Source organism: Neoarius graeffei, chromosome 1 (genome assembly GCF_027579695.1).
Source record: "Neoarius graeffei isolate fNeoGra1 chromosome 1, fNeoGra1.pri, whole genome shotgun sequence".
Classification (NCBI taxonomy): Eukaryota; Metazoa; Chordata; class Actinopteri; order Siluriformes; family Ariidae; genus Neoarius; species Neoarius graeffei.
Genome location: NC_083569.1, coordinates 99,891,775 through 99,905,962, shown reverse-complemented (window position 1 = coordinate 99,905,962; position 14,188 = coordinate 99,891,775). Strand labels below are relative to the sequence as shown.

At 48.8% G+C, this 14,188-nt stretch overlaps 1 protein-coding gene across 1 annotated transcript in view; it reads left to right on the top strand.

The window, feature by feature from the left end:
* Positions 1-12,145, top strand: part of cacna1eb (calcium channel, voltage-dependent, R type, alpha 1E subunit b) — a 219,205-nt gene extending 207,060 nt beyond the window's left edge. Inside the window, exons 43-46 of the mRNA XM_060920316.1 lie at positions 8,859-8,964; positions 9,432-9,522; positions 9,628-9,788; positions 11,579-12,145. Of these exons, the coding sequence (XP_060776299.1) occupies positions 8,859-8,964; positions 9,432-9,522; positions 9,628-9,788; positions 11,579-12,145 (925 nt within the window). The remainder of the gene's footprint in view (positions 1-8,858; positions 8,965-9,431; positions 9,523-9,627; positions 9,789-11,578) is intronic.
* Positions 12,146-14,188: the final 2,043 nt, after the last annotated feature.

The following is a 14,188-nucleotide window of genomic DNA, read 5'->3' as shown; positions in this document are numbered from 1 at the left end:
TAGGTGCTGTGGTTTACTGCTCTGCTCTGTTCTGTTTTGGTCGGTGCCATGGTGTGCTTCTCTATTCTGTTTGGGGCTGTAGCCTGCTGCTCTATTCTGTTCTGTTTGGTGCCGTTGTGTGCTGCTCTACTCCATTCAGTACCGTGGTGTGCTGCTGTACTCCGTTCAGTGCCGTGGTGTTCTGCTCTGCTCTGTTAGGTGCCGTTGTTTACTGTTCTGCTCTGTTCTGTTCTGGTTGGTGCCATGGTGTGCTTCTCTGTTCTGTTTGGGACTGTAGTGTGCTGCTCTATTCCGTTCTGTTCGATGCCGTTGTTGTGCTGCTCTACTCTGTTCGGTGCCATAGTGTGCTGCTCTGTTCTGCTCTGTTCTGTTCTGTTCTGTTTGGGGGTGTAGCGTGCTGTTCTGTTCTGTTCTGTTCTGTTCGGGGCTGTAGCGTGCTGCTCTGTTCTGTTCGGTGCCGTGGTGTGCCGCTCTACTCTGTTTGGTGCCGTGGTGTGCTGGTCTGCTCTGCTGTGCTCTGCTCTGTTCGGTGATGTAGTGTGCTGCTCTGTTCTGTTCTGTTTGGGGCTGTAGCGTTCTGCTGTATTCTGTTCTGTTCAAATCCATGGTGTGCTGCTCTACTCTGTTCAGTCCTGTGGTGTGCTGTTGTGCTCTGCTCTGTTCGGTATCATGGTGTTCTGCTCTTTTCTGTGCTGTGGTGTGCTATTCTGCTCTCTTCGGTGCCATGTTGTTGTGCTCTGTTCTTTTCCGTTCACTGTCGGGCGTGCTTCTGAACTCTGTTCGGTGCCGTGTCATGCAGCTCTGCTCTGTTCAGTGCCATCGTGTGCTGTGCTGTTCTGTTCTGTGCTGCGGTTTGCTGCTGTGTTCTGTTCTTTTCTGTTCGATGCCGTGGTATGCTGCTCTTTTCTGTTCTGTTTGGCACCATGGTGTGCTGCTCTGTTCTGTTCTGTGCCATATTCCTGCCCTGTTCTGTTTGGTGCTGTCATGTGCTGCTCTGCTCTGTTTGGTGCCGTGGTGTGCTGCTCTGCTCTGTTTGGTGCCACGGTGTACTGCTCTGCTCTGTTTGATGCCATTGTGTGCTGCTCTGTTCAGTGTCATGGTGTTCTGTTCTGCTCTGTTTAGTACAGTGGTGTGCTGCTCTGCTCTGTTTAGTACCGTGGTGTGCTGCTCTGCTCTGTTTAGTGCCGTGGTGTTCTGTTCTGCTCTGTTCAGTGCCGTGGTGTGCTACTCTGTTCTGTAATGTTTGGTGCCGTGGTGTGCTGCTCTGCTCTGTTCAGTGCCGTTGTGTGCTGCTCTGCTCTGTTCAGTGCCGTTGTGTGCTGCTCTGTTCTGTGCCATGGTGTGCTGCTCTGTTCTGTTCTGTTTCATAGTGTGCTGCTCTGCTCTGTTCAGTGCGTGGTGTGCTGCTCTGTTCTGTAATGTTTGGTGCTGTGGTGTACTGTTCTATTCTGTTCAGTGTCATGGTGTGCTGCTCTGCTCTGTTCAGTGGCATTGTGTGCTGCTCTGCTCTGTTCAGTGCCGTGGTGTGCTGCTCTGCTCTGTTCGGTGTCATGGTTTGCTGCTCTGTTCTGTTCGGTGTCATGGTTTGCTGCTCTGTTCTGTTCGGTGTCATGGTTTGCTGCTCTGTTCTGTTCGGTGTCATGGTTTGCTGCTCTGTTCTGTTCGGTGTCATGGTTTGCTGCTCTGTTCTGTTCGGTGTCATGGTTTGCTGCTCTGTTCTGTTCGGTGTCATGGTTTGCTGCTCTGTTCGGTGTAGTGATGTGCTGCTCTGTTTTGTTCAGTGTCATGGTGTGCTGCTCTGTTTTGTTCAGTGTCATGGTGTGCTGCTCTGTTCTCTTTGGTGCCGTGGTGTGCTGCTCTGCTCAGTTTGGTGCCGTGGTGTGCTGCTCTGCTCAGTTTGGTGCCGTGGTGTGCTGCTCTGCTCAGTTTGGTGCCGTGGTGTGCTGTTCTGTTCCGTTCTGTGTCGTGGTGTGCTGCTCTGCTCTGTTCGGTGCCATGGTGTGCTGCTCTACTCTGTTCGGTGTCGAGGTGTGCTGCTCTGCTCTCCTCGGTACCATGGCATGCTGCTCTGTTCTGTTCAGTGCCGTGGTGTGCTGCTCTGTTCGGTGTCGGGATGTGCCACTCTTTTCTGCTGTGTTCGGTACCATGGTGTACTGCTCTACTCTGTTTGGTGCCATGGTGTGCTTCTCTGCTCGGTGCCATGGTGTGCTGCTCTGTTCTGTTCAGTGTCGTGGTGTGCTGCTCTTTTCTGCTGTGTTTGGTGCCATGATGTGCAGCTCTGCTCTGTTTGGTGCCATGGTGTGCGGCACTGTTCTGCTGTGTTCGGTGCCGTGGTGTGCTGCTCTGTTCGGTGCTGTGGTGTTCTGCTCTGCTCTATTCGGCGCTGTGGTGTGCAGCTCTGCTCTGTTCCATGCCGTGGCGTGCTGCTATACTCTGTTCTGTGTCGGGGTGTGCTGCACTGCTCTGTTCGGTGCTGTGGTGTTCTGCTCTGCTCTATTCGGCGATGTGGTGTGCAGCTCTGCTCTGTTCGGTGCCGTGGTGTGCTGCTATACTCTGTTCTGTGTCAGGGTGTGCTGCACTGCTCTGTCCGGTGCTGTGGTGTTCTGCTCTGCTGGGTTTGGTGCCATGGTGTGCTACTCTCCTCTGTTCGGTCTCATGGTGTGCTGCTCTGCTCTATTCAATGTCATGGTGTGTTACTCTTGTCTGCTATGTTCAGTGGTGCCGTGGTCTGCTGCTATGCTCTGTTCGGTGCCGTGTTGTGCTGTGCTGCTCTGCTCTGTTCTGTTTGGTGCCGTGGGGTGCTACTCTTTTCTGCTGTGTTCGGTGCAATGGCATGCTGCTCTATTCCGTTCTGTTCAGTGCCGTTGTGTGCTGCTCTACTCTGTTCGGTGTGGTTGTGTGCCGCTCTACTCTGTTCGGTGCTGTGGTGTGCCGCTCTACTCTGTTCGGTGCCGTGGTGTGCCGCTCTACTCTGTTCGGTGCCGTGGTGTGCCGCTCTACTCTGTTCGGTGTGGTTGTGTGCCGCTCTACTCTGTTCGGTGTCGTTGTGTGCCGCTCTACTCTGTTCAGTGCTGTGGTGTGCCGCTCTACTCTGTTAGGTGCCGTGGTTTACTGCTCTGCTGTACTCTGTTCTGGTCGGTGCCATGGTGTGCTTCTCTGTTCTGTTTGGGGTTGTAGCGTGCTGCTCTATTCTGTTCTGTTCAGTGCCGTTGTGTACTGCTCTACACTGTTTGGTGCTGTGGTGTGCTGCTGTGATCTGCTCTGTTCGGTGCCGTGGTGTGCTGGTCTGTTCTGGTCGGTGCCATGGTGTGCTTCTCTGTTCTGTTCTGTTTGGTGTCGTTGTGTGCTGCTCTACTCCATTCAGTACCGTGGTGTGCTGCTCTACTCTGTTCAGTGCTGTGGTGTTCTGCTCTGCTCTGTTAGGTGCTGTTGTTTACTGCTCTGCTCTGTTCTGTTCTGGTCGGTGCCATGGTGTGCTTCTCTGTTCTGTTTGGGGCTGTAGCCTGCTGCTCTATTCTGTTCTGTTTGGTGCCGTTGTGTGCTGCTCTACTCCATTCAGTACCGTGGTGTGCTGCTCTACTCCGTTGAGTGCCATGGTGTTCTGCTCTGCTCTGTTAGGTGCCGTTGTTTACTGCTCTGCTCTGCTCTGTTCTGGTTGGTGCCATGGTGTGCTTCTCTGTTCTGTTTGGGGCTGTAGTGTGCTGCTCTATTCCGTTCTGTTCTATGCCGTTGTTGTGCTGCTCTACTCTGTTCGGTGCCATAGTGTGCTGCTCTGTTCTGTTCTGTTTGGGGCTGTAGCGTGCTGCTCTGTTCTGTTCGGTGCTGTGGTGTGCCGCTCTACTCTGTTCGGTGCCGTGGTGTGCCGCTCTACTGTGTTTGGTGCCGTGGTGTGCTGGTCTGCTCTGCTCTGCTCTGTTTAGTGATGTAGTGTGCTGCTCTGTTCTGTTCTGTTTGGGGCTGTAGCGTTCTGCTGTATTCTGTTCTGTTCAAATCCATGGTGTGCTGCTCTACTCTGTTCAGTCCTGTGGTGTGCTGCTGTGCTCTGCTCTGTTCGGTATCATGGTGTTCTGCTCTTTTCTGTGCTGTGGTGTGCTATTCTGCTCTGTTCGGTGCCATGTTGTTGTGCTCTGTTCTTTTCCGTTCACTGTCGGGCGTGCTTCTGAACTCTGTTCGGTGCCGTGTCATGCAGCTCTGCTCTGTTCAGTGCCATCGTGTGCTGTGCTGTTCTGTTCTGTGCTGCGGTTTGCTGCTCTTTTCTGTTCTTTTCTGTTCGGTGCCGTGGTATGCTGCTCTGTTCTATTCTGTGCCATATTCCTGCCCTGTTCTGTTTGGTGCTGTCATGTGCTGCTCTGCTCTGTTTGGTGCCGTGGTGTGCTGCTCTGCTCTGTTCGGTGCCACGGTGTACTGCTCTGCTCTGTTTGGTGCCATTGTGTGCTGCTCTGTTCAGTGTCATGGTGTTCTGTTCTGCTCTGTTTAGTGCCGTGGTGTTCTGTTCTGCTCTGTTCAATGCCGTGGTGTGCTACTCTTTTCTGCTGTGTTTGGTGCCATGTTGTGCTGTTCTGTTCTGTTGGGTGCCGTGGTGTGCTGTCCTATTCTATTCTGTTCTGTACTGTGGTGTATTGCTCTGTTCTGTTCGGTGCCGTGATGTGCTGCTCTACTCTGTTTGGTGCCTTGGCATTCTTTTCTGTTCCATTCGGTGTCATGGTGAGCTGCTCGGCTCTATTCGGCGCCGTGGTGTTCTGCTCTGCTCTGTTCGGCACCGTGGTGTGCAGCCCTGTTCTGGCCGGTGCCATGGTGAGCTTCTCTGTTCTGTTTGGGGCTGTAGCCTGCTGCTTTATTCTGTTCTGTTCGGTGCCGGTGTGTGCTGCTCTACTCCATTCAGTACCGTGGTGTTCTGCTCTGTTCTGCTCTGCTCTGTTAGGTGCCGTGGTTTACTGCTCTGCTCTACTCTGTTCTGGTCGGTGCCGTGGTGTTCTGCTCTGCTCTGTTAGGTGCCGTGGTTTACTGCTCTGTTCTACTCTGTTCTGGTCGGTGCCATGGTGTGCTTCTCTGTTCAGTTTGGGGTTGTAGCGTGCTGCTCTATTCTGTTCTGTTCTGTGCCATTGTGTGCTGCTCTACTCCATTCAGTGCCGTTGTGTACTGCTCTACGCTGTTTGGTGCTGTGGTGTGCTGCTGTGATCTGCTCTGTTCGGTGCCGTGGTGTGCTGGTCTGTTCTGGCCGGTGCCATGGTGAGCTTCTCTGTTCAGTTTGGGGTTGTAGCGTGCTGCTCTATTCTGTTCTGTGTCATTGTGTGCTGCTCTACTCCATTCAGTGCCATTGTGTACTGCTCTACACTGTTGGGTGCTGTGGTGTGCTGCTGTGTTCTGCTCTGTTCGGTGCCGTGGTGTGCTGGTCTGTTCTGGTCGGTGCCATGGTGTGCTTCTCTGTTCTGTTTGGGGCTGTAGCCTGCTGGTCTATTCTGTTCTGTCTGGTGTCGTTGTGTGCTGCTCTACTCCATTCAGTACCGTGGTGTGCTGCTCTACTCCGTTCAGTGCCGTGGTGTTCTGCTCTGTTAGGTGCCGTGGTTTACTGCTCTGCTCTACTCTGTTCTGGTCGGTGCCAATGGTGTGCTTCTCTGTTCTGTTTGGGGTTGTAGCGTGCTGCTCTATTCTGTTCTGTTTGGTGCCATTGTGTGCTGCTCTACTCCGTTCAGTGCCGTTGTGTTCTGCTCTACACTGTTCGGTGCTGTGATGTGCTGCTGTGCTCTGCTCTGTTCGGTGCTGTGGTGTGCTGTTCTGTTCTGTTTGGGGCTGTAGCCTGCTGCTCTATTCTGTTCTGTTTGGTGCCGTTGTGTGCTGATCTACTCCATTCAGTACCGTGGTGTGCTGCTCTACTCCGTTCAGTGCCATGGTGTTCTGCTCTACTCTGTTAGGTGCCGTTGTTTACTGCTCTGCTCTGTTCTGTTCTGGTCGGTGCCAATGGTGTGCTTCTCTGTTCTGTTTGGGGTTGTAGCGTGCTGCTCTATTCTGTTCTGTTTGGTGCCATTGTGTGCTGCTCTACTCTGTTCAGTGCCATAGTGTGCTGCTCTGTTCTGTTTGGTGCCGTGGTTTGCTGCTCTACACTGTTCGGTGCCGTGGTGTGCTGGTCAGCTCTGTTCGGTGCCTGGGTGTGCTGTCCTGCTCTGCTCTGTTCGGTCCTGTAGTGTGCTGCTCTATTCTGTTCTGTTTGGTGCCATTGTGTGCTGCTCTGCTCTGTGCGGTGTCGTGGTGTGCTGCTGTGCTCTGTGCGGTGTCGTGGTGTGCTGCTCTGTTCGGTGCCGTGGTTTGCTGCGCTACAGTGTTCGGTGTCGTGGTGTGCTGCTGTGCTCTGCTCTGTTCATTGCCATGGTGTGCTGCTCAGCTCTACTCTGTTCTGGTCGTGCCATGGTGTGCTTCTCTGTCCTGTTCTGTTTGGGGCTGTAGCGTGCTGCTCTATTCTGTTCTGTTTGGTGCCATTGTGTGCTGCTCTACTCTGTTCGGTGCCGGGGTGTGCTGCTCTACTCTGTTCAGTGCCATGGTGTGCTTTTCTGCTCTGTCTGGTGCCATGGTGTGCTGCTCTGCTCTGTTCGGTGCTGTGGTGTGCTGCTCTACTCTGTTCGGTGCCATGGTGTGCTGCTCTGCTCTGTTTGGTGCTGTGGTGTGCTGCTCTCCTCTGTCCGGTGCCATGGTGTGCTGCTCTGCTCTGTTCGGTGCTGTGGTGTGCTGCTCTGCTCTGTCCGGTGCCATAGTGTGCTGCTCTGCTCTGTTCGGTGCTGTGGTGTGCTGCTCTGCTCTGTTCGGTGTCTTGGTGTGATATTCTGTTCTGTTCGGTGTCGTGGTGTACTGTTCTGCTCTGTTCGGTGCTGTGGCATGGTGTACTGTTCTGCTCTGTTCGGTGCTGTGGTGTGCTGCTCTGCTCTGTTCGGTGCTGTGGTGTGCTGCTCTGCTATGTTCTGTGCTGTTCTGTTCTGCTCTGTTCAGTGCCGTGGCGTGCTGCTCTGTTCGGTGCCGTGGTATGTTGCTCTGCTCTGTTGGGTACAATGGTGTCCTGCTCTATTCTGCTCTGTTCAGTGCCGTGGTGTGCTGCTCTGTGCTACTCTGCTCTGTTCGGTGCCATGGTGTGCTGCGCTGCTCTGTTCGGTGCCGTGGTGTGCTGCTCTGCTCTGTTCAGTGCCGTGGTGTGCTGCTCTGCTCTGTTCGGGGCCGTGGTGTGCTGCTCTGCTCTGTTCGGTGCCGTGGTGTGCTGCTCTGCTCTGTTCGGGGCCGTGGTGTGCTGCTCTGCTCTGTTCGGGGCCGTGGTGTGCTGCTCTGCTCTGTTCGGTGCCGTGGTGTGCTGCTCTGCTCTGTTCGGGGCCGTGGTGTGCTGCTCTGCTCTGTTCGGGGCCGTGGTGTGCTGCTCTGCTCTGGTCGGGGCCGTGGTGTGCTGCTCTGCTCTGGTCGGGGCCGTGGTGTGCTGCTCTGCTCTGGTCGGGGCCGTGGTGTGCTGCTCTGCTCTGTTCGGGGCCGTGGTGTGCTGCTCTGCTCTGTTCGGGGCCGTGGTGTGCTGCTCTGTTCTGCTGTTTGGTGCCGTGGTGTGCTGCTCTGCTCTGTTCGGTGCCGTGGTGTGCTGCTCTGCTCTGTTCGGTGCCGTGGTGTGCTGCTCTGCTCTGTTCGGGGCCGTGGTGTGCTGCTCTGTTCTGCTGTTTGGTGCCGTGGTGTGCTGCTCTGCTCTGTTCGGTGCCGTGGTGTGCTGCTCTGTTCTGCTCTGTTTGGTGCCGTGGTGTGTTACTCTGCTCTGTTCAGTGCTTTTGTGTGCTGCGCTGCTCTGCTCTGTTCTGTTTGGCACTGTAGCGTTCTGCTCTATTCTGTTCTGTTCGATGCCACGGTGTGCTGCTCTACTCTGTTCCAGTCTGTTATGTTCAGTGTTTATCTGTTTTGGGGGGTTGTTGTTGTTGTTGTAGTCTTTGCTCTGTTCACTTTTGCTGTTTTAGTATGTTCTTGTCACTTTGGTTCGTTTTTGTTTTTATTCTGTTCTGTTCATTTTCATTTGGTTTTGGTCTGTTCAGTTTTGTTTGGTTCTGTGCTGTTCTGCATGTGCTGTCCTACGCTCCTTTGTTTCGTGCTGTACAATACTTTTCTGTGCCAATTGTTTTTTTTCTGTTTAATTTTTGTTTGTTTGTTTCTGTTCTGCTTAGTTTGTTTGGTCTTGTTCTCTTCTGTGCAGTTCAGTTTTATGTCCTGTTCTGAATTTTTCTCTTCTTTTCTGCACTGTTCTGTGTCATTCTGGTTAGTTTTGTTTGCTTTTGTTCTGTTTGTTTGCTGCTCTGGCTCTTCATTTTTGTTTGGCTCTGTTCTGCTCTGTGCTGTACAGTGATGTTCGGTGCTTTTTTTTTGTTTTGCTTTGTTTATATTTAAGCTATATCGCTTCGCTGAATTTGAGCCCTGATTCTATGTGATTGTTGTTTAATGTTAAGGCAAAATTTGCTGCCAGACAATTCTCCTACAGAGTCGAATAAAGTGTGTGATATACATCGTGTGTGAAGTGCTAAGCTTAAGCTCGGTTCTAAGTGCTAATTGAGCTTTCATTTTTGCACAAAACACAAAGGCTATTAGCACGTTTCAGACCACACACATCCACCTACACCTCAGAGCTGAGCACCACGAGGTCCAGGGAGATGGAATGAGCAATGGCTCTCTAGGGTGCAGAGGAGTGGAGTGTGAGCACACATCACGAACCAAAAAAATAAATGTTTTGGTAACGCAGCAGCCGTTTTCAAAGCGTGCCTAAAGGCTGTTTTTGTCTATAATGAATATTTGAGCCTTAATTATGGGGATCAGCTGCTCTTTCCCATAATTAACACCCTGCTTGTGTTCCTCTGTAGGACCAGCGGTGGCTTCGTGGCCCTGAGTCCCATCTCACCCCAGGAGCTCTTAATGCAGCCGGCATCACATCACAGGGAAGACAGCGAAGGCGATCAAGCATCCATGGTGAGTTTGTGTCATCAGGTTTATATTTTAAACCTAAAAAAGAAGAAAAACAAGGTTAGGAGTCCATAGAGAAGTGCTTGGTAGATGGTATGGTGTGTATCTCAAATGCTATTGGCCGGTGTGTAAATCAGTCAAGCACTTCAACCCAACCCACCCATCCCGTTTCAAAAGGAAATGCGTAATCGTAATTAAAGCCCTGATTCAAATCAAGCCATTTCATGAAGACGTCAAAAGTATCTCAAGATACTTTCTGTGTACGAGATGTGAGAAGAAATCACAATAATCACGAATGCTCCTTTAAGAACTCGGTCTATTTCAGTCCACAAAACACTTCATCCATCATTTCAGGCAGTGGGATATTTCTTCTGTGAATCAGAACCCAAATAAAGAAATAACAAACGAATGGGTGTGAGAATAGAAGGAAGGAGGCTGATGTTATGGATCATGTTATGTGTGGTGCTGAACAGGCAGACGAGCAGGAGATGGATGGATTGTGGGAAGAGGAACAGCCACCTGAGCGTCTGTACCGACCAAGACACAAGAGTTACAAAGCTGCAGGTGGGTTCACGCACATTTACAGCTTTTCACGAGCATGCAAAATCCCTCGATTGGATTATATCAGGTCTAATTTAATCTGATTCATGCTCTGATGCTCTGATTCAGTGTCCCATTCAGAGCATCAGGCAGAAAGAGAGCGAGGGCGAGCGAAGGAACAGCGCCACCTGCTGTCCCCAAACACATCTCGCTTCAACTCCAACGAGAGGAGCTCCAAGTCCTGCTCTCGTTCTCCCAGTGAGGAAAGACGACATGGACATACTCGGCAGGTAAACAATACGACACCACCTCGGTGTATAGAAACCAGAATTTAAGAATGACAATAATGAGTAAGATTTAGAATTATTTTCTTTTGTTTAAATAGTTTTTGTTGTTTTTCTGCATTTGTTTGGTTTTTGTTGTAATTCTAATGCAACCTTTGTTGTTAGAAATGTGCTATATAAAATTTATTATTATTATTATTATTATTATTATTATTATTATTATTATTATTATTATAAGAGCATCGTTCATATTTTACAATACTCCTGATAGACATTTTTTTATTATTTTTTTAGCAGAATATACTCATTTATGACATACCATTTGTTGAATTAATAAAATCACTTTTGTTAACTTGTTGTTTTAAAAGACAAATACACTCACCGGCCACTTTATTAGGAACAATCCAGGCTGGTGGTAGTGGTGGTGGTGGCAGTATGATGATGCGCGGAATCTTTTCACAGCATATCTGATTGGCACACAGCATCTGGACATTTACTGTTGAATAATGTTTTTAAAATCTTTTAAAAACGTGTTAACGTTTGTTTCCTGTTGCCCTGTTACATGACAATCATGATACATCCGCTGGCCACTTTATTAGGAACACCCATCCGCTGTTTTATGCAGTTCTCTAATCAGCCAATTGCTTGATGCATCAAATCATGCAGATACAAATCAAGAGCTTCGGTTAATGTTCACAATGTTCAAACATCAGAATGGGAAAAATTGTGATTTCAAAGTGTGGTATGATTTCTTTCACTGTGGTATGGGTGTTAGTTCGAGCCAGATAAGTATTTGGTTTGAGTATTTCAGAAACTGCTGATCTCCTGGGGTTTTTACACACAACAGTCTCTAGAGTTTACACAGAATGGTGCGAAAAACAAAAAACACTGAGTGAGTGAGCGACAGTTCTGTGGGTGGAAACAAACTCCTTGTTGATAAGAGAGGTCAGAGGAAAATGGTCAGACTGGTTCAAGCGTTTTTGCCAGGAAGGATATAGTAACTCATAGCAACTCTTTACAACCGTGGTGAGCAGAAAAGCATCTCAGCATGCAACAGCAGAAGAACACATTGGGTTCCAGTCCTGCAGCCAAGAACAGGGATTTTAGACTCAAGAACAAATTCCTATTAAAGTAGACAGTGAGTGTATATGCTAGTTTTTCTTTTTTATTTAAAGCTCTTTTCGTCACGCCATCTTGTTGTTTATTATTTTCCTATAACAGCACAACCCAAAGTGTTTTCTTCCTTACATAAAGTAGAATTATTTTTATTGTCAAATTACATCTAGCAGTTGGAAAGGCAGCATTAATCATTAGCATTCCCTTTAAATGAACATCATCTGTTTTTACTTTGAATTTCAAATCATTTCATAGCTTTTTAGTTTGGATTTTGCACAACGTATCAGGATCTACGCGTCCCTTTAGGGGTTACCTTTAAAGGAAAGGAGCAGCTGTGTTCTAGATGGGAATGGAGCTCATTTCTGGGCCAGAAAAAAATATAAACTAAAGGCTGAAATGAAGAAACTAAGTGGCGCTTTTTGTGGCAATCTTGCACGTTGCGATTTTTTAAGGCGTCTTTAAAATTATAGGTCTTTTATGGATGCAGGAAGACTTTTAAAAATTGCAGTCTGCACCTTTAAAAACAAACAAAACAAGATATTTTAATATTCTTTAACATAGAGTTTGTTTTTAAGAAAAACTGATACAACAACACTAAAAAAATAAACACTTCTTAACAGAGTTTAATGGTTCTTTGGTTGAATTTGTAATACTTTACTCCGTGTGTGTGTGTGTTTTAGGGAAACAGCTCAGACAGCCCGGTCCCTTCCACCTCAGAGTCAAGCACACCAAGCGCCAGGCGTCGCCTCTCTCAGACACCAACTCACTCGCACCCACACGTCTCCTACTCACCGTTAGTATGCCACACACAGCCTTCCTCACAGGCTGAGGAGGAAGAGGAGGAGGAGGAGCAAGGTGGCGCTCCCATTCTGGGCTGCTGCAGCAATGCCTTATGGGACGAAAACGCAGAAGAGGAAGAAGTACAAGTAGGTGAGGGAGAGGAGGAGATGGGGCACATCGAAGGGGACGAGTATCTGGGCTCGGGCGCCCGTCGGTTCCCTTCTGAACCCTACCTCGCCCTGCAGGAAGAGGAGCACAGCCCTGATTCTTCAGCCATGGAGACTCTGACGTTTGAGGCTGCTGTGGCCACCAGCCTGGGCCGCGCCAACACCATCACGGCCTCCATGCGCACACGTGCACGCCTCGGGTGGCACGTCCCCAACGGGCACTTCCGCAAACGCCTGGCACAGAGTGTCTCCATCTCCGCTGGCGAGCCTCTCAGTGACACGGAGGATGACAAATACTAAGTACTGACCAGAAAAAGTCTGGAAAAGGACGCTGATCTGTGCGACAGCAGCATCTGAGCTGCGTTGTTGAATATACTGTACGTACAAGTCCGATGTGATCATTAAAATGGAGGAGTGCTAAGATTTTCACCTTTTTTAACATATAAGCAGCTGTATTGTCTTGTTTCTACAAAACACTCTGAGAGTTTAAGGGGGAAAAACAAAACACTGTACATTTATTTGAAACCCAGACTAAAGAGCTTCATCGTCTGTGGGAGATAATGAACTCAGACTGTCGCTGTTTTACACTCTGAAACGCTGATCAATTTCATTTTCTTTCGCACGGTAAACGGTTTCCATTCGAAATAGGCTCCATGTTGCAGAATGAATGTAAGGAAATGCAATTCAGTTCCATGAATTCAGTTCTACTGGTTCATTCGTTTTAACCAATGTTTACTTTATCGATGCACAAACCGCGTGCAGCACCTTGCAATGACATATTTTTGTGAGCTCGGAATTAAAGCCTAAATGCATCTACTGTGTTGGATTCATTTCGATTTCTAAACATTTATACAATCTGAGAAAATAAAAGAAAGCAACTGGACACTGGATGGTGTTGGCAAGATGTGGTGTTTGTTGTGGAGGTGTGTGTGCGCCATGTACCAGATAACATACTTGCATTCAGTCTTTCAACTCGAGTAAAACAAGGGCCTCTGCCTCAGGCCCTGCTTTTCAGGTTCACATCATAATGTTCCTAATTAAAATTTCATAGGGTCTTTATCAGCAGGTGAAGGTGGATCTGTCACTACATGGAGATGGCTATATAGCAAGGGCACATGAACATCAATAGGGACCCATATATATAGTGTCTTGCAAAAGTATTCATCCCCTTTGGTGTTTGTCCTGTTTTGTCACATTACAAGCTGGAATTAAAATTGATTTTTGGAGGATTAGCACCATTTAATTTACATAACATGCCTACCACTTTAAAGGCGTGGTGTTTTTATTATTGTGACACAATAATTAAGATTAAAAAAAAAAAACCAGAAATCTGGAGTGTGCATAAATATTGACCCACTTTCATATGAAACCCCTAAATAAGAGCTGGTCCAACTAATTCACTTCATAAGTCACATGATTAGTTGATTATGATCCACCTGTGTGCAATCAAAGTGTCACATGATCTGTCACATGATGTCTGTATAAATCAACCTGTTCTGGAAGGACCCTGACTCTGCAACACTACTAAGCAAGCAACATGAAAACCAAGCAGGGGCGGTTCTAGGGGCGGGGCCACAGGGGCTGTGGCCCCGCCTCTAATTTGATTGACCCCTGAAGTGCCCCTGTTCTGTCAATCAACTGGCGAGAAGAACAACCGGAGAATTCAATAATCACTGGTGCAGTTCCACCCCCAAAGGCCCCTGAAGGTTACATATGGCCCCATAGTGGCCCCTGTTTCAGAAAAATCCTAGAACCGCCACTGAAACCAAGGAGCCTCCAAACAGGTCAGAGACAAAGTTGTGGAGAAGTATAGATCAGGGTTGGGTTATAAAAAAATATCCCAAACTTTGAATATCCCAGGGAACGCCATTAAATCCATTATAGCAAAATGGAAAGAATATGGCACCACTACAAACCTGACAAGAGAAGGCCGCCCACCAAAACTCACAGACCAGGCAAAGAGGGCGTTAATCAGAGATGCAACAAAGACACCAAAGATAAACACTGAAAGAGCTGCAAAGATCCACAGCAGAGATGGGAGTATCTGTCCATAGGGCCACTTTAAGCCATACACTCCACAGAGTGGGCAGGGTTTTATGGAAGAGTGGCCAGAAAAAAGCCACTGCTTAAAGAAAACGCGTTTGGAGTTTGCCCAACAGCATGTGGCAGACTCCCCAAACACATGGAAGAAGATTCTCTGATCAGATGAGACTAAACTTGATCTTTTTGGCCATCATGGGAAATGCCATGTGTGGTGCAAACCCAACACCCTGAGAACACCATTCCTACAGTGAAGCATGGTGGTGGCAGCATCATGCTGTGGGGATATTTTTCATCAGGGAC